This window comes from Muntiacus reevesi, chromosome 1 (genome assembly GCF_963930625.1).
Source record: "Muntiacus reevesi chromosome 1, mMunRee1.1, whole genome shotgun sequence".
NCBI lineage: Eukaryota > Metazoa > Chordata > Mammalia > Artiodactyla > Cervidae > Muntiacus > Muntiacus reevesi.
Window position 1 is genome coordinate 73,798,172 of NC_089249.1, and position 20,978 is coordinate 73,819,149.

General features: G+C 39.0%; 2 protein-coding genes across 2 annotated transcripts; both read left to right on the top strand.

Moving 5' to 3' along the window:
- The first annotated feature begins 810 nt into the window (after positions 1 to 810).
- On the top strand, positions 811 to 1,755 carry LOC136173034 (olfactory receptor 6N1-like). The gene has a single exon (XM_065942302.1). It carries the CDS (start codon positions 811 to 813, stop codon positions 1,753 to 1,755), a length of 945 nt encoding a protein of 314 aa, XP_065798374.1.
- Positions 1,756 to 17,868: 16,113 nt separating this feature from the next.
- Positions 17,869 to 18,822, top strand: LOC136161157 (olfactory receptor 6N2). The gene has a single exon (XM_065925733.1). The coding sequence runs from the start codon at positions 17,869 to 17,871 to the stop codon at positions 18,820 to 18,822; it is 954 nt and encodes a 317-aa protein (XP_065781805.1).
- Positions 18,823 to 20,978: the final 2,156 nt, after the last annotated feature.

Genomic DNA, 20,978 nt, shown 5'->3' on the forward strand with positions numbered 1-20,978 from the left:
GCCGATTCCGAGAGAATGTGTTTTATCTTATTCTGCAGCCCCTCTACACCAACATCATAGGGTCTGGACTTTATCAATTTACACATACACCTCTTAGAGACTTCCCAGTACATAATTCTATTTGAGAATCCTTCCTGAAAATGCACGGTGTTTACTCATTGTTTCCTCATCTGGCCTTATAGCTCTTATAGTTGAGGAACTCTCCAGAGTATTCACATTTCTTTCTTCTTCCCCTTCTTCCTTATTCGGTCCATATTGAGAACATCACTTAATTCCAGAAAGGCTTCCTGAAGGAAGTTAATGGTCACATTTTAGAAGGTATTTGTCACCTTTTCCCATAGTTAAGAACAATTGCGTTTTGGATACAGAGGAAACGGTACAGGTGGATGTCTTAAAGAATCGTGAGACCTTTCATTTGGACAAAAAGCAGATGAGAGTGAAAATTTTTTATCTCTTCTATTTCCTGAATGAATATGCAGGAGATTATCCTGGGGCCCCTGACTCTGATATCACAGTCTATACAAACAAAAAGTCCTGGACTGAGATTCAGGAAACCTGGACTCCACTCCAGTTCTGTCAACAACAGACTGAGATATTGTGCAAATCGCTTCTGCCTTCTGGGCTTCAGTTGTCTTGTCTTTTTTTTTTTTCTTTTTTTTTTTTTTTCATTTGTCTTTTAAAAAGTAAGGTTTGATAATGCATAACTTATTTTCAGGGTTATGCGTTCTATATTTTTGGTTCTGGAAAGATTTCTCAAGAAGACTCCTGAAGCAGTTAATCTTCTGTCTTTGCTCCTTGCTCTTAGGAACCATGGACCTTGCCAATCACACACGGACCCAGAGTTTTCTCCTTGCTGGTTTCACTACCACCGGAGCCCTGCGACCTCTTGCTTTCTTGGGGACGCTGTGTATCTATCTCCTCACCCTGGCAGGGAACTTGTGCATCATTGTCCTGGTTCAGGCGGATTTCAGACTGTGCACACCCATGTACTTCTTCATCAGCGTCCTGTCCTTCTTGGAGCTCTGGTATGTCAGCACCACAGCGCCCACGCTGCTGCACACCCTGCTTCACGGGCGCTCGCCCATCTCCCCCACCGTGTGCCTTGTCCAGCTCTACGTCTTCCATTCCCTGGGCATGACTGAGTGCTTCCTGTTGGGCGTCATGGCGCTGGACCGCTACCTTGCCATCTGTCGCCCCCTCCACTACCAGGCTCTCATGAGCAGACAGGTACAGTTACGGCTGGCGGGGGCCACTTGGGTGGCTGGCTTCTCAGCTGCACTTGTACCAGAAAGCCTCACAGCCACTCTGCCCTTCTGTTTAAAAGAGGTGGCTCATTATTTCTGTGACCTGGCACCACTAATGAGGTTGGCGTGTGTGGACACAGGGTGGCATGCACAAGTCCACATTGTAGTGATTGGTATTATCAATGCCTGCAATCTTGTGCTCATTTTAGGACTGTATGGGGGTATCCTGAGAGCTGTGCTGAAGCTGCCCTCAGCTGCCAGCCGAGCCAAGGCCTTTTCCACCTGTTCCTCCCACATAACTGTCGTAGTGCTATTCTTTGCCTCTGCTTTCATTGTCTATGTGGGGCCACCTGAGAGTCGCCCTGAGGGCACTGACAAACTTCTTGCATTGGTGTATACTTTTCTCACCCCTTTTCTCAACCCCATCATTTACACTTTTCGTAACAAGGAAGTGAGAGAGGCTGTCAGAAGAGTCACCCAAAGCATTAGGGCTATGATGAAGAGACCCTGAGGATCAAGCCATAGGCCCTTCACTTGATAAGGGTAGGCTTTAGTTGGTTAGTCCATCAACTAATTAAATAATTTGTCAAATATACTGCATATATCAATTTAAATGTACTGAGTATTATATCGGGGCAAATTGGGAAATTTGTAAAGGTGGAAAAATATGGCCTCTGAACCTATACCTATCTAACATGGGTGAAAGATCACACAAATTAAAAGCAATCAAATAATAAGGATGTAAATTCCAGGGTAGACTTAAAACTTAGAGAGGTAAATGTGTTTTTAAGAATCTTAACTCAAGATGAAATATTTGGAGACCATTGAGAAAGTAGTAATGGAGGTTATGTGCTCAGTCACATTTGATTTTTTGCAATCCCATGGATCAAGTTTATTCTGAGAGTTTCCTCAAGTCTCAGATTTTGGGATCCTAATACCCTGGGCACTCATTTGGTAGTTTTCTAAAAGTTCTCTTCAAATCAGACATGAAACTGTAGCATCCCCCTTGGAGATTCCCTGTCTCTGGATAACATGGTCATAAATATACTGAAAATACAAGAAGAAAATTCATTTAAAAAATAATTCTTCTGGGCAGCATGTTTTGAAATGAGTGAGTATACAATTTAAGAGCTTCCTGCATTTACCTAACGATGTTGAAATATTTTATTTCTATGGTAAGGTTAACTTGGTGTTTAACTTATTTTACTGGGGGAGGATGTGTGTGGAGTGACATACAGACTATTTTTCCCATAGAATAATTCTCCTATGTCTATAGAACATGACTGCCATGGGATTTAACAAGAATTTCTCTGGTCAACCTTTCTGCTAGAGGCCTCTTGCTATCTCTTCTCTCTTCTTTCCGGAATTAGGAATGGGCTCCCAGCTTCCCAGAACCACCCCATGCCCTTGCCCAGTTCCACAACCTTTTCCACAAATATACCATTTATACTTGAATATTTGGTGTTCATTTTCTCATCAAATCTTTCATAGCAGCAAAATGGATGAATGTCCTTCCAATCATTTAGTAAGTCAATTCAAAAAAAGTTAACTTTACTGAGCAAGAAGAATGAATAGCATCTTTTAAAAAAGAGGGTCTGATTCTGATGGCTGAGTCTTCACCTTCCCTATCATTCCTTTCAGCTATGCATTTTTCAGAGTCTGTACGAACCTAGGAATCAGACTGTGTATCACTTATCACTTAAATGTAAGCTAACTAGAGAAAATCCTTTCACGCATGATTTTATGTGAGATAGCAGAGCCTGTTTTGGAAAGGTGTTTTGTTCCCTGCAGTCATAAAGTTCTAAAAATGAGAAATTATAGGTAATTCCTTTAGTTCGTTGACTCAGTAAACAAGACAGTAAGCTTTTTGAGCTTCCCCAAACACAGGATTACTGATTAATTATGAGAGAAATGAAGCTCGATACATCATCTGGAATGTTCTAAGGTAAAACCTTAACCATAGATTTGGAGTTTTTATTTTAATGAGAATGTGCATCAAAGAACTTTTAGAAAACTTCAGTCTGGGATGTAATAATTTGTATTTTAGCAAGCCTCAAGGCAATGTGAAGCAAAATCAAGTCTGAGAGCCATTTATGTAATCTGATTGCTGAGACTGATAGAGGAACTAGGCATGTGTAGCCCAGGCATCTGTTCCTCTTCTTGGGAAACAACCTGCCTGGTTTTACTGTTATGCTCTCTGCCATGGAGGAGGGCTGTGGCTTTCAGCATTTGTGATAATCAGGCGGGGAGACTGTAAGAAAAGCTAACACACCCACTATCATAGTAAAATGTTTGAAAACCCTCTCCTGAGTAAATATTTACCAGGCAGATATGGTGAGTAACATAGAATACAGATGGACTTTAAGCACAAGTCAAATTAAACAAATGCTAAGCTATAATATAAGGCCCACTGAAAATGTGTATTTTTTGTTCTGGAGATTGGATGTACAGCATGGTGACCATCAATGATACTGTAGTGTATGCTTGAAATTTACTAAGAGGTCAGGGTAGTTCTTAAGAGTTCTATTTAAAAAAGAGAACAGAAGGGAGGAAAGGAGGGAAGGAGGAAAGAAAGAAAAATCATTAGTGTGTGAGGTAATGGATATTTTAATTAGTTTGATTATGGTGATCATTTCACAATGGATACCCATAGCAAATCATCAAGCTGTATACCTTAAAATATACAGTTTCTACTTGTCAGCTGTATGTCAATAAAACTAAAAAATAAGTGAAAAAAGTTTCAACACAGTTAAGAGAATTAATATTATAGTGATTAGTTTCTAAATCATGATGTAATCAAATTAGTAGCAAATAAATAACAAATTTAAGATATCTTTATGCTTGATATTAAAAAGCACTTCTAAACAATTTATAAATCTAAGAGTATACTGTAAGGGAAAGTAGAAAACATTTAGCCTTGAACAATAAAAAAAATTATAATTTTGAAACTAATGGGATAAAGCTAAATTATTTCTTAAAGAGAAACTCATAGCTTTAAATGTTTACATTATAAAAAAAAAAACTGTGCAAAATTGATTAGTGAAGCAAGCATCCAAAGTTTAGGCACTTGGAGAAAGAATATTAGGAAGAGAAAACAAAGAAAGTAGAAGGGAGAAAAATATAAATATGGAACAGAAATTAACAATAAAAATTAGTATATAGCAAAGGAGATATATAAATCAGAGTTGGTTCTAAAACAAAAGTAAACCCTTGACAAGACTAACAAAGAATAAAAGTGGAAAGGAGTAAAAATAAGAAATATTAAAAATAAAAATTTGATGCAAATATAGGTTTAAACTACAAAATTTAAAGTGACAATAAGGTGGTGGTGTTAGTGGTAAAGAAGCCACCTGCCAATGCAGAAGAGGTAAGAGACGTGGGTTGTATCCCTGGGTTGGGAAATCCCACTGAAAGAGTGCATGGCCACCCACTTCAGTATTCCCGCTTAGAGAATCCCACGTACAGAGGATCCTGGCAGGCTACAGTCCATGGAGCTCACAGAGTCAGACACAACTGAAGCAATTGAGCACAGCACATTAACAACACACAGTAAACAAATTTTTAATTAGCTAGATTCATTTTTCCGAAAATTGAAATCGCCAGTATCAACTTCAGAAGGGCTTCCTTGGGCTCAATGGTAAAGAATCTGCCTGCAATGCAGGAGACACAGGAGACACAGTAGACGTGGGTGATCCCTGCGTCTGGAAGATTTCCTGGAGAAGAGCATGTCAACCCACTCCAGTATTCTTGCCTGGAGAATTCCATGGACAGAGAAGCCTGGAGGGCTACAGCCCATGGAGTTGCAAAGAGTCAGACATGACTAAAGTGACTGAGCACACACAACTTCAGAAGCAGTAGAAAATCTTAGTAATATTGAACTAAAAGTTAAAAATGTTACTAGAAAGAAAACATTCGGCCAAGATGGCTTAACAGGCAAGTTCCTCCAAATATTGAAGGGAAAGGTAATTTCTTTCTTTTTATAGAACTTATTCAGAGAGCAGATACACTGGAAGTACAACTTAACACATTTCAGAAATCTTGGTGGATGCTAGTACTGAAATAAATAAAACCAGTATATGAAGAAAAGAATCAGAGGCCAGTCTCACTCATTAACATCAATTCAAAATTCACCATCTAAAAAGTTCTAAGCCATACTTCAATAAACCTTATCAAGTAATGATGACTGAATTTGGTTTAATCTCAGAAATGAAAGATTAACAATTGAAAAGTGCATAATATAATTGATAATATTAACTGTTTAAAAAAGAAAAACCATGATGATTATCTCTTGATCAAGAATAAAAACCATTAAATAATGATTCATTACTTAAAATAAGAAATAGTAAACAAAATTACAAATGAAAATAGCTTCCTTGTTATTATAAAGGGCACTTTAAAAAATCATACAGCAGAACTAAGAGTGATGTATAAAAACCTTTCTTTTAAGATCAAGGACAAAACAAAATTAATGAAAAATACAACTTCTCAGTTCAGTTCAGTTCAGTCGCTCAGTTAATCATACAGCAGAACTAAGAGTGATGTATAAAAACCTTTCTTTTAAGATCAAGGACAAAACAAAATTAATGAAAAATACAACTTCTCAGTTCAGTTCAGTTCAGTCACTCAGTCGTGTCTTTGAGACCCCATGAACTGCAGTACACCAGGCCTCCCTGTCCATCACCAACTCCTGGAGCCCACCCAAACCCCTGTCCATTGAGTTGGTGATGCCATCTAACCATCTCATCCTCTGTCTTCCCCTCTCCTCCTGCCCTCAATCTTCCCCAGCATCACTGGCTTTTCAAATGAGTCACCTCTTCGCATCAGGTGGTCAAAATATTAGAGTTTCAGCTTCAACATCAGTCCTACCAATGAACAACCAGGACTGATCTCCTTTAGGATGGACTGGTTGGATCTCCTTGCAGTCCAAGGGACTCTCAAGAGTCTTCTCCAGCACCACAGTTCAAAAGCATCAGTTCTTCGGTGATCAGCTTTCTTTATAGTCCAACTCTCACATCCATACATGACTACTGGAAAAGCCATAGTCTTGACTAGATGGACCTTTGCTGACAAAGTTAATGTCTTTGCTTTTTAGTATGCTGTCTAGGTTGGTCATAACTTTCCTTTCAAGGAGTAAGCGTCTTTTAATTTCATGACTGCAGTCACAATCTGCAGTGATTTTGGAGCCCAGACAAATAAAGTCAGCCACTGTTTCCCCATCTACTTGCCATGAGGTGACGGGACCAGATGCCATGATCTTAGTTTTCTGAATGTTGAGCTTTAAGCCAACTTTTTCACTCTCCTCTTTCACTTTCATCAAGAGGCTCTTTAGTTCTTCTTCAATTTTTGCCATAAGGGTGGTGTCATCTGCATATCTGAGATTATTGATATTTCTCCGAGCAATCTTGATTCCAGCTTGTGCTTTCTCCAGCCCGGCGTTTCTCATGATGTGCTCTGCATATAACTTCTAATCTACCTTTTATAGGTAGTCTTGGCTACGATAGCAAATAAGCAAAAAGAATAAAGGAATTAAAAGTACTGGATAAAACTTGAATTATTTTTAGATGATACTTACACTGAAGCATAGATAACCATGGGCTTCCTGGTAGCTCAGCTGGTAAAGAATCCTCCTGCAATGAGTGAGACCTGGGTTTGATCCTTGGGTTGGGAAGATCCCCTGGAGGAGGGCATGGCAACCCACCCCAGTATTCTTGCCTGGAGAATCCCCATGGACAGAGGAGTCTGGCTGGCTACAGTTCATGGATCGCAAAGAGTCGGACACAATTGAGCACTTACACATTTACAGATATAGGTACCATCTAAGCACATAGGTAACCACCAGGCTTCCCTGGTGGTACTAGTGGTAAAGAATCTACCTGTCAACTCAGGAGATGCAAGAGATGCAGTTTTGATTCCTGAGTCCAGAAGATCCCCTGGAATAGGAAATGACAACCAACTCCAATATTCTTAACTGGAAAATTCCACGGACAGAGGAGCCTGGTGGGCTACAGTCCATGGGGTTGTGTCCATGGAGTTGGACACAGTTGGGCACTCATGCATTTATAGATAGCATGGATAAATTATTAGCATTAATATGGTTGACGAGCTTGCTAGATACTTCTCAATGAAAAAAAGCAACATTGTGTTATTGTATAATATCAGCAATCATAAATATAATTAAAGAAATAACTTGTAATAAAAATAAAATACATATAAAGTACTTAAGAAATATTCAAGACTTCTTTGAAAATCCCTATAAACTTACATTTAAACTTATTATATAGAATTTTTATATAAATGATGATATAGAACACATTCATGGATGGGACATCAATATTATAAAAATATTTCTTGCTCTGAGTTGACCTATTTATAAAACAAAACCTCACACAAAATTCCGAAAGTGGTGTCCATGGAATTAGATAATCTTTCCCAAGGACAACTTGATCATGCCATTCAAGAAGAATAAAAAGAAGAGGTGGCAGATCAGCTGATGGGGATTTCCACCAGGCATCCAGGGAGTCAGATTTACAAGATAACTTAGTTATGCTTGGAGGCCTATGAAGGTGATGATATTAGAAAATATTATTATTTAAGTTTTGATTTCTATTAAAGAATTATTTTGAACCTGATGCTTTTCTCTAATGGCCTTTTAGAAGCAGGGTTATGTGGGAATGTATTATCCATATGAGAAGGTAAAAATATTCAGATTGAAACCCTGAACAGGAGGTTATAAGTGTGCCTGTCACAGTCTATAAAGTGTTCCACATAATGCTCAGCTTAAAAATTGCCAAAAGATTTAAATGTTTTAGATTCCTACAAACTGAAACAGAAGGAAGAAAGTTAATGTGATTATTGCTTTAGAAATTGAAAGCTGTTCTGAATTTTTATAATGGTTCCTCGAAGAAACAAAAGTTAGACTCATTTTGTGTGGGGGGAAATCAGATACATCTGAAATGACTAACTACAATAACAAATTATGACCACTCTTAATCTTTCATACTGGACATGCTTTATGACATCCTAAAATCTACCAAATAATATTTTATGAAGTAAAAGGTGCTCAGTTGTGTCTGACTTTGCAACCCTGTGGACTACGGTCCATTGAATTCGCCAGGCCAGAATACTGGAGTGGGTAGCCTTTCCCTTCTCCAGGAGATCTTTCCAACTCAGGGATCAAACTCAGATCTCCCGCTTTGCAGGCAGATGCTTTACCAGTTGATCCATCATGACAAAAAATGAAAGCTTATGTTTTATGTTCATAATGAAAATTAATAGCAATATAGTCCAATTTCTTTCCCTAAATTTGTAGAATCAAAACAGATGTGGTCTCTGCCAAGCAGAGTCGACATCAATCTTATTGAGCAACTTCGTCTCATTTTGATTAATATGCACAATTGTCTAGTTTCTGAGGGAATTATATAATCACATTCTTATGCTTCTCCTATTAACAATAATCAAGATATTTAGAAAAGAGTTTCTAAACAAACATTGAAGTCCAGGTGATGATTTTGTAGATTCCTTTCAATTATAGCTTATTTCCTTCTTTATAACTTATTTCCTTCCTTTCCTCCTTATGGTTTATTTCCTTCTGACTCACTCAATGCCTGGTGGAAAGCCTCATCACCTTAACATGCCAGTTTTTTCTTCCCCATTGGGACTTAGATGACATCCCACTGTGATCACTGCTCCCACCAGGGTTTGCTGGTGCTATCTCTGCCATCAATAAATTATATAAAGGGCAATGCCTTCCAGTTCTGAGGTACAAGGTATTGCTTTCTAAAATTCTGCATTTGTCAATTTCATCTAAGCCTAAGTAAAAAAAAACTTGTAGAAGAATGTCCATTGGCTCTACTTTCACTTGAGACATTTTTGCCGAATGAATGCTTTCTGGGAAGGGAAAGTTTTTAAGGCATAATGACAGATGAAAATAGACTCAAAACACTATAGTCAGAGAAAAGTCATTCAAAATAGTGCATATTTGTGTGTGTGTGTGTGTGTGTGTGTGTGTGTGTGTGTGTGTGTGTGTGTGTGTATGTGTGTGTGTATTTAAAAAGATTCCTCAGTTATAGCCTTGGATACAACTATGGTCCATGGACCAAATCAGGTACATAGACTGTTTTTGAAAACAAACTTTGTGGAACACAGCCACATCCATTAATTTATATATTGTCAATGGCTACATTTGTGCTGCGGCCACAGGGCTGAAGGGTTGTGACAGAGACATAGGATTTGAAAAGCATAAAATATTTTCTCTCTGGTTCTAATAAATGTTTGCCCACCCATGCCAACAGTCACAAAGAGTTGGATGTGACTCTTGTCTGACTCGTGTCCAACTCTTTGTGACCCCATGGACTGTAGCCTGCCAAGTTCCTCTGTCCATGGGATTTTCCTGGCAAGAGTACTAGAGTGGACTGCCATTTCCTCCTCCAGGATATCTTCCCAATCCTTGTCTCCTGCATTTCCTGCATTGGCAGGTGTATTCTTTACCACTAGCACCACCTGGGAAGCTCAGTATTTATATATTATCTAATAATGTATAGACTGGGAAACATAGAGTTGAGTAAGTTATAATCTTAGGGCAAATTATATTCTCAGGACAAGCCAATAAGTGGTCACTTACCATTTTCAAGTTGGTTTTTAATTAGGCATCTTCCCACTGCTGATTCAGATTCTGTGATACCATTTTTTGATGTTTTACACAAGTTTCTTTTAGCCCTACTCAGTTATTACCAGGGATCTTATCTTCTATTTCTCCCTGCCTGCATGATTCCAGTCATATGAATATGCCCTGGATATACCTGGGGAGAAAAGGAAAAATGTGCATTGGATGAGAGTAATGTTAGGACAGCTTAGAGCTAGAAAAATAACTTTTCCTCATTGCTGTTGTTGTTCAGTCGCTCAATCTTGTCCGACTCTTTGTGACACCATGGGCTGCAGCACACCAGGCTTCCCTGTCCTTCACCATCTCCCGGACCTTGCTCAAACTCATGTCCATTGAGTCAGTGATGCCATCCAGCCATCTCATCCTCTGTCATCCCCTTCTCCTCCTGCCTTCAATCTTGCCCAGAATCAGGGTCTTTTCCAGTGAGTCAGTTCTTGTCATCAGGTGGCCAAAATATTGGAGCTTCAAGCTCAATATCAGCCCTTCCAATGAACATTCGGGACTGATTTCCTTTAGGATTGACTAGTTTGATCTCCTTCCATTCCAAGGGACTCTCAAGAGTCTTCTCCAACACCACAGTTCAAAAGCATCAATTTTTTTGATGCTCAACCTTCTTTATGGTCTAGTTCTCACATCCATACATGACTATTGGAAATACTGTAGCTTTGACTGGACGGACCTTTGTTGGAAAAGTAATGTCTCTGCTTTTTAACATGCTGTCTATGTTTGCCATAGCTTTTCTTCCAAGGAGCAAGTGTCTTTTAATTTCATGGCTGCAATCACCATCTGCAGTGATTTTGGAGCACAAGAAAATAAAGTCTGTCACTGTTTAAATTGTTTCCCCATTTATTCGCCATGAAGTGATGGGACTGGATGCCATGATCTTAGTTTTTTGAATGCTGAGTTTCAAGCCAGCCTTTTCACTCTCCTCTCTTTCTTCTTTTCCTAAGAAATGTTTATTTCAAAATGACTTTCATAAAAAGGATCTGGGGTCTGTTACAGTGGTCTCTACCCAATCAGCAGTGGCACTCAAAATTTTCACTAATAACCTGGTGAGCTTAATCGCATTTGACTTTCTGATCCCATGGACTATTGCCTACCAGACTCCTCTGTCCATGGAATTCTCCAGGCAAGAATACTGGAGTGGGTTTCTATCTCCTCCAGGTGATCTTTCTGACAAAGAATCGAACCTGTGTCTCCTGTGTCTCCTGCATTGCAGGCGGATCTTTACCCACTGAGCCATCAGAGAATCTAAATTGTATACTTGTCAGATCTGTGGATAAAGTTGGGAGGAATACACAAAAGTTCAGGTGGCAGAATCAGAATCTAAAAATATCTGAAAGCTCTTGGAAAATAGATTGAATCTCATAAGATAAACTTTATTGTATTTAAGAAAGGGTCTTGTGCTTGGTTTTCAAAACAAACAAACAAACAAAAAGTATCATAACCATAATAAAACTTTTCAAACAAATATTGGCAGGAAAAATATTTATATCCAGTTTTAAAATTATACTAAATGTTTTTACTAATAACTGTATTAGGCAGTAAAAAATAAAGCATTGAATGAGAGTTTCCTGGTGACCTAGTGATTAGGATTCCTGGCTTTCACTGCCTGGCCTGCATTCAATCCCTTGTCAGGGAACTGAGATTCCACAAGCTGAATGGCATGGCCTCCCAAAATTAAAAAAATAGCACTGAATGGACAAATACAGAGCAAAATACTATCTCTACCTTCATGAAGCTTACATTCAGTTTGGAAATAGATAATGTTATTAGAAATAGGAGGAATGTAGAAATGCATAGTTCTCTGCAAACATCTAATAGGAGAATCTGGCCTATCTTGGTTATAAATATTATGTGTGTTTATGTGTGTGATGGAGGGTATCAGAAAAACATTTTCTTAATTTATTCATTCAGTGTATAGTTCTTGAATATCTATTTTGTGCAAGAAAAAATACTTGGCACTGAATGATGTATTAAACACAGTTGACATTTCTCTTCACCAACTTTATCATATATTGATAAAGAAATAAACATGAATAAGTAATTAAAATTTGTTCTGTGAAAGGAATGACTAGGAGGCAATGGACAGAAAAAGCATTGGAAAATAGGGCATATATATAGATAGGATATTTAGATAGTGTGATCAGATCAGACCTCTTTGGGGAAGAGATGTTACTGTAAGAATGAGGTGGTATTACCTTGGTGAAAGGGGCCAGGGTAGAGGGATACTGTAATAGAATTCTTTTCTAGGACTGGCCCAAGCAGAGGGAAGTGTGATTAAACAGCATAATTTAGGTGATTTCTATTTTTGTGTGAAATCTTGGTGGCCTTGTTGCTCTTTTCAGGAGGTGAAACTATTGAGTCACTAGCCTCGACTATTGCTTATCAACTGCAAGTTTAGTTTACCTTCTAAATAAAATTCATTAAGATACTCAGTCACAGAATTATCTCCAGTAACTGACAGGATCCAACTCAGACCAATTCCTGCTTCTTTGGACCTTCCCCTGAATCACCTAACATGAAACCATACCCTACAATAAGTTCTTTTCTAACAACCCCTTACTGAAATGTTCCATAGTCCATATGATGTGCAATCTCGCTCATTGCAATAAACCAAATTTTGTTAAACTCTAAGGTGTGTTCCTGTCCACTGTGTGGAAGGCATTGCTATGTTCTTTAATTCTAAAAGCAACCTAAATATACACACTTTAAGGGTCAAGAAAATAAGGTTATGAGTGGTTAAGTAATTTAGATGCCTTCACAGTTATTTAGAGGAATTTAATGAACAAACATCTACTCTACACCTACTAAGTGAAACAGGAATATGTGCAGACACATTTTAGAACCAATATAGTTACTTTTCCTATTAATTTTCACATAACCCTCACAACACAGATTTATACATGAGACAATATAGAGTCACAGAGATGAATGACTGCTTCAGGGCACATAGATAATGAGTGGTGGCCAGGTGGCTATTGCCCTTGGTTATTCCATCAACCACTGAAGGCAGTGAGCTTAGGAGTGATGAGCACAGGTTCTGGGGTCAGAACACTTTGCTTCATAATCCTGACAAGGATTCGTTCTAGCTGTGTGATCTTGGATATATTTTTAGACTCTCTGTGCTTCAGAGAGTTTAACATGAGAATAACAGTTGTACCAACCTCATAGATAGATTGCAACTATCATATCAGTTGATACATGCATTCTACTTAGAAAAACATTACTTATCAAAGGATCAGTAAATGGGTATTTTATGAGAGTCAGGCTGAAATTTAGGTTTCTGAGGCTCTAAGCCTTTGTTTTGTTTTCTTTTATTTTGTTTTCCCCAGAACAAGCAACTCATATTAGAAAGTTTTCTCAAAGAAAGAACAATGTTTGGCTGGATTGGGCAAATAATTAGGAGAAGCCATTATTTGAAAAGATGAGGGGATATACAAAGTCTCTTTGGACTTGTGAGGCAAGACAAGGAAATATGAATGTATGTTTATGGGAAGAATTGTAGAGTTGGGGGTCATTTCTGCAGAGCCAGAGTCTAAAAGTCTGTTGAGAAGTCACTAGAGATGGGGAGAGAAATAGGGGCTGAAGAACCGGTGAAAAGATCGCAAGCATTTGGGGAAAGGCTTCTTTGAGTCTACCTTGTAGAAGATAGACGTGGCCTCTATCCAAGTGCCCTCTCAGGAACCTTGCATCTGAGGCTGAAGGTGTTCCCCTTGCCTGTGTCCCTTGTGGCCTGAGACAGTCAAGGTTAGCTATGGGGACTCTGTCCCATGGGGATGGAATTTCTTAAAGAGGAGAAAACACTTCTAGGTATAGTCTCCATCTCCCATATACCTGAGCAAAGCGAGACAAAGGAAGATACCGAATGATGTTCAGTGGCTGGTAGGTGATCTGAGGATCTGGAAGGGGAGACCTCTAATAAAGGATTTGAAAACATAATATTTTGAAGTTAGAAAGTTGGGTTGGCAGAAAGATGACTTAAATGATAGGGACTTGGGATGTCCAATTCTGATAATCATAGAGTTTCTAATTTAGAGGAAACTTTACAGGTTACCTTGTCCACTGTCCTGCTTGATACTTAATTTCACTCTACAGTCAAGAGATTGGCTAATGGCTATTTTGAGAGACAGGAGGTTTCCCTGTGTACTGCTGTAGACTGGCTACATTCTGGCAAGGATGGCAGAGAGTAGAGGTTTCTGAGAAAATCATTCATGACATAGGAACTGTAACTAAGAAGGTCTAATGAGATATTGTATCATCTCAGTAGCAGCTAGCTGTATTTGAAAAGGTTTCATGTAGAGAGGGTGTACACAGCTCTCTCACTGGGGATTTAAAGGCACCTGATGATGAACCAGTGTTAAGATCTAGAGGTCTTCAGAATGCTACTGAAATTATTCCACATTGGTAAGAACTTACTCAACCTACACATACAGTTAGTTTTGTTGAAACAAAGCTAATTTATAGAAAGATAAAACATCATTAATAACCCTCACTCATCAATATCATCAGTAACATGGTCACTCAGTCCTGTCCGACTCTTTGCAATCCCATAGACTGTCTCAGGCCATGAGGGACACAGGCAAGGGGGATACCTTCAGCCCCAGATACCGATGAGAATCAGGCTTAGGCAAGGTTCCTGGGAGGGCACTTGGATAGAAACCACGTCTGTCTTCCAGCAGGTAGATTCAAACTCAAACCCCCAACCCTCCTACAATTCTTCCCTAGAGACTCCATGGGAGTCTCCAGGTGACTGAACCTGTGTCTCTTGGATCTCCTGGCCTGGCAGGCAGTTCTTTATCTCCTGAGCCACTGGAGAAGCCCCTCAATTATCCTTGCCTATACACAAAAAATGATCAAAATATTTCTTGGATTTGATTTTTCTGGGTAGGTCAGAGTAATAATGGGTTTTCGACAGAATTAGGGGAAAGGAGGCAAGACAAAACTTGAGCTGCTAAGTTTAGTAGGGATATTAGACTTAAGGCACCAAAAGAACAAGAAGGATGTGTTCAAATGCAATCAAAAACGTAAATTTATCTACAAAAAATTCAAGTATAGTCGAGAAACTTTGAGTTTACAATTTTGTCATTGTTCTAGGCACTGGTGGGGGATATACAATAGTTAATAAGGTATCACATTTACTTTCAAAGATCTTACAATTTATGAGGAATATAAGCATTATAAAGGTAATACAATATGTCAAGTGGACACTGTAACCATTATGAGGACTTTGAAGAAGGAATAAACATTTTCTGGGGGATTCAGAAAAGGTGTAACTAACAAGCTGACATTTGATCTCATTTTGAAGGATGAGAAGCAAGTTACCAGCTGGAAAAAATGGGCTGAAGCAAATGGGGCAGAAGAGCAAAGGTGCCAGATGATAGTCAAGCAAAGATTTCCATCTTAGCATGTTTGTCTTTTGCAATTAGAGAGGTTAATACACAATTCCTTTAGAGTTAGAATAGATTCAAGAAGAATGTCTTAAACACTAATTACTTTGAGTCAATTTAGGACTTACAAATATCAAGCCCAGCATTTGATTTCCTCTGTAGGATATTTTGGTTTGGGAGCAATGTCTCGCTTTAGGTCTGAGGTATGAGTTGAAGGGAAAGTATTGGGAGGGGAATCTACCAATTTTTAAATAATTTCCACATTGATTTGTTTCATTAAGCAATTAGCTTTTACCAAATACCTTTAATAATTTATGACAAATATTAGGACTACAAAAATAGGAAGAGATTACAGTTTATCAGTTTGTTGGCTAAAATATGGACAGCCCTCTGCAAATGTGATGTGACTGACACTGGTTACCATTTTTATGCATTTAAAGTCATATTCCTTGTGGGGTTTTTTGTTAGTTTGTTTTTAGTTCTCATGGTTTCTTTTCTTTTCCCTTCTTTTTCTTTCTGTATCTGCTTCACTTTGGGCTTGAGAATAAGAATGTCTGATATTTGTTCCTATGAAATATCATCAAGCCAGCTATATATGTCTCACCTGTTTCTGTTTTTCTGAAAATGTAGGATTTATAGTAACTACCACTTTATCATGTTTATTTTTTTTCATTTATTTTTATTAGTTGGAGGTTAATTACTTTACAATATTGTAGTGGTTTTTGTCATACATTGACATGAATCAGCCATGGATTTACATGTATTCCCCATCCCGATCCCCCCTCCCACCTCCCTCTCTACCCAATCCCTTTGGGTCTTCCCAGTGCACCAGGCCTGAGCACTTGTCTCATGTTTATTTTTAGCCTCCATTCTCTCACCAGATGTGTTAACACCCCACTCATCTTTCCATTAGTGATGTCCACAGGCAAATTCGCACCTTCATCTCTGAGCTTGGTTAGAGTAGCTAAATATCAGTGACATTTTCAAAATCTTCATATGGCCATGTCATTTACTGACCTAATATTCTGCAATGGCTCCCCCAACCTTTTGGGGAAAGATCCTGAATCATTGGGTGAGCTTTCCCAGTTGCCTTTTTGTACAGGCAAGCACGTGTTTCCCTAAATCGGGTTGCTTCCAGTTCAGCATCTGCTTGTTCGCTTTTTGTCTGAAATGTTGTTTTCTTCCTCCAGGTAACTCCTACTCTTCCTGGAAAATTCTTTTCAAAGGCTTCCTCCTCTGAGAAGCCTCTCTCAGCCTTCCTGGTCTGAGAAACAGGCCCTTGCCTTAGCACACTGTAGTGTTCTGTACCTCACAGGCTGTATCAAGATGATTGCTTTGTCTGCTTCCCCAGCAGGATGCAAGCTTTCTGGACACAGGGATTACAGCTTGTTTCGCTCTGCATTCCTTGTGTCAGATACATCTGTATCCAATAAAGTTTTAGACAGGTGAGCTGAACAATGAGAAAAGGCTTTTCACTGCATTAATCTCATGGGACAAAAATCACCCTGATCTCGAGTGGCCTCGGCCTGCAACAGCTTGAAGCAGGGCTTAAGTTCCTGGCCAGAGGTTGAGGCTGGGTCATGGCAGTGAAAACACCAAATCCTAGCCATTAGACCAGTGATCAGTGACAAAGGCCCCTCAGCTCTGCAGAAAAGAATTCCCACAAAGATGGAAAGTAGTGAAACACGTGAAGTATTTACTTGGAGGAAAAGAGTACAACATGTGTCGATAGACACAAGGACAGACTCAGAGAGTCCCTGAGTTGCACTCTCGTGGCAATTTGAATTAGTTTTATGGGACATTTTTTCCAGGTTTTCTTCAGCCAATCATTTTGATTTTCCTGGCTCACTGTTCATATTTGATATATTTCAGGATTGTCCCATGTGTGCACACACATCTCTTAGCCAAACTGGATTTCATGTGTGGTCCGGGAGGTCTCCTGACTTTGAGAATGAGAAATATGTGGTCTGGGCAGGGCCCAGCCTCCTCCCTTAATTGTCCTGCTACTCTCATCTCAGAGTTTCAGTCCACAGGGGATGAATCTCTAATTGTTTTACCTTGTGGGGGGAGTGCATCTACCTCCTGCCTCAAACTTTGGAGACCTGACTGAAGGAAAAACTATGACCTGGGGTAGGGAAATAGAATGCTTGGGGAAGGTCACATAGTATAGAGGTAAATAGCAAGGAATTAGCATGCATTAGGTCACATTCTGTTTCTGTACCATGGTATCCATATGAAATAGAAAATCTTCATAATCTATTTTCTCTTCTTAATTTTATCATTGGTAAAACACGTATAACAATGGTACTTATTTGATTGGATGTGTGAAAATTAAGTAAAATATTGAATGCAAAACACTTGTAAAATGCTTAACACACAGTGAGTGCTAATGAGAGTTAGCTATTATTATTTTTAGGGTAGTATAAATAGCTATAGCTGTTGCAGTAGTAATTAAAGTTCTGCCTTCAAATTAAAAAAAAAAAAAAGACTAAACAGTAAAGAGGAACTTTTGAGTTGAATTTTGCAGTCACTTCAATCTAGTTTCTCCTTTCCTTCCTTACCTCAGCCTCTCATGGAGCCCCACAACCAATCAAGCCTGGCTGAATTTGTGCTCCTTGGTTTCCCCAGGGTGGGACATATCAGGGGCTGGCTTTTTGTCCTGCTGCTGTTGGCATACCTGTTCACTATCTGTGGCAACATGCTCATCTTCTTAGTCATACGGCTGGATGCAGCCCTACACACACCCATGTACCACTTTGTCAGTATTCTTTCCTTCTTGGAGCTGTGGTATACAGCCACCACTATCCCCAAGATGCTAGCTAACCTTCTCAGTGATAAGAAAACCATTTCTTTTGCAGGATGCCTCCTTCAGACTTACTTCTTCCACTCCCTAGGGGCCTCCGAATGCTACCTTCTTACAGCAATGGCCTATGACCGGTACCTGGCCATTTGCAGGCCCCTGCACTATCCCGCAATTATGACCCCCGTGCTCTGTGCCAAGATGGCTGCTGGGTGTTGGACCTGCGGCTTTCTATGTCCCATATCTGAAATCATCCTGGTCTCCCAGCTCCCTTTGTGTGGCTACAATGAAATTCAACACATCTTTTGTGACTTTCCACCTCTTCTAAGCCTGGCCTGCAAGGACACATCCACTAATGTCCTGGTGGACTTTGCCATCAATGCCTTCGTCATCCTTATCACTTTCCTCTTTATTATGGTGTCTTATGGAAGAATCATTGGGACTGTACTGAAGATAAAAACGGTTGCAGGAAGGAAGAAGGCCTTCTCTACGTGTGCTTCACATGTTATTGTGGTCCTCATCTTCTTCGGGAGCATCATCTTCATGTATGTGCGGCTAAAGGAGAGTTATTCATTGACCCTTGATCGGACGCTTGCTGTAGTCTACTCTGTACTAACACCACTAGTCAACCCAATTATCTACAGTCTTCGTAATAAGGAACTCATTAAGGCCATTAAGAGAACCATCTTTCGGAAGGGAGCAAGAGCTAGTCCCACACAACATTGACATTCTACCAAGGTCCTTCCTCCACTTCAATGTTGATCTCATAAAATTCTATGTATCTTTGTCCTAACCTGTAATAATCTTTCCATCATCATACATGCAATGGATATCATCTCCTCTTACATTCTCAAAGACTTTACTTCTTTGTGTTTTCTTTATTTCTTACATCTTTATGCTTTTATTCTTCACTTGAACAGTGTTTTCTGCATTTAAGAATACTTTAGTATCTCCATTCTTAAAAATAATTGTACACATTTCCTTCAGGCTTCCCTAGTAGCTCAGCTGGTAAAGAATCCTCCTGCAATGTGGGAGACCTGGGTTCAATCCCTGGGTTGGGAAGATCCTTTGGAGAAAGGAACGGGCTATCTACTCCAGTATTCTTGCGTGGTGAATCCCCATAGACAGAAGTGCCAGGTGGGCCACAATCCATGGGGTCGCAAAGAGTTGGACAACTGAGTGACTAAGCATAGCACAGTACACATTTCCTTGGTTGCATATTTCCAGCCAGCTAGAGGTCTATTCCTCTGTTCTTTTCCAGTCACATTTCTCAATATAATGAATGGCATAATCCGTCTTTTGTTCTTCACATTCTATTCAGTTTGCAACCCATTTCAATCTGGCTTTGGCTCAGACCTTTCAACCAATATTTTGCCACGGTCATTACTGACCTCCACACTGCCAAATCCATTAGGTATGTCTTGCCTTTGCTCTTTGCTGAGCTCCTGATGCACATAACCAGTTCCTCTTAAGAAGTTTGTCTCTCAGATTCCATGTTATCAGTGTCTCTTAATTTTCTCCTTATCCCTCTAATTGGTCTTTATCAATGGTCCTTGTCATGTAGCACTGTCTTCTTAGATGCTCAGAGTTATTCCTAAGAATTTAAATTCCATCCCTACTGATGTCAACAATTCTTGACATCTTCAAACCAGAACACTTTTATGAGCTTTAGACTTATACATGCAAATGCCTCTTAACAATCCTATCTGGATGTATTTAAATAATTTAAAACTTAACTTGTTAAAAACAGAGTTATTTTTTTTCCTAGACTGCAAGAGTTCTTATAAGATTATAACTTTTCAATCTTTGAATATTTATTAGAGCTCACAGGTAAATTTTCAATTTTCCCATCCTGAAATTTTAATGCTTTTGTTTCTCTGTGCTTGGGCAGAAAATTTCAAAGTTTATTTTAATTTTTCTTCTCGTCCTTCATTATTATCATGTGCCAATCCTTCTTCAAAATATATTCTCAAATCTTTTTTTTTCCCCCTTTCTTTTTCTCTTTAGTGTTTCTCCCGGTATAAATCTCCAATATCTCTCGACTGAATTGATACAATAATATTCTCCCCACTCTCCTTGATCCTACTCTTGTTCCATTCTAATATATTTTCCATAGCAAAACCAAAGTGACATATTTTAAAGCTAAATTGGATATGCCATTCAATAAAACCATGAAATATTACAATTATGGTTAACACAGAATCCAAAGTCTTGTTACACTTTATAAGATTCAACAGTATTCTCCCATACCTTTCTCTCCAACATTGACTCCCACCTTTCCTCCATCAGTTCACTCTTATACAGTCAAATTATCACTCTAATTTCTTCAAACAAACTAAGATCCGTATGGTTTCAGGAAACTGATACTGTTCTCCACAACCTCTACAACCCCTCTAGCACTTCAGTTGACTCATTCCTCTTTGCATGAGTTTCTGTTCAAATGTCACTTTCAAATGACATTATTTTTTAAAGAACTTCTGAAAAGTCATCCTATTTATGCTACTTATTTTCTTTTTGAAGTAGTTTGTTTTCCTTCAAAATATGTATCAAAATTTATATGTATATTCACATTTGTGTGAAAGTGAAGTTGCTCAGTCATGTCCAACTCTTTGCGACCCCATGGACTGTAACCTACCAGGCTCCTCCATCCATGGGATTTTCCAGGCAAGAATACTGGAGTGGGTTACCATTTCCTTCTCTAGGAGATCTTCCAGACCCAGGGATTGAACCCAGGTCTTCTGCATTGTAGGCAGCCACTTTATCATCTGGCCACCAGGGAAGTCTCTCACATTTGTGTATACGTAGATATAGTTGGATATAGATAAACTTTTCAGTTTTTTTCCTACAAGACTATAAAATATATTTGGTCTAAAATCATGTCA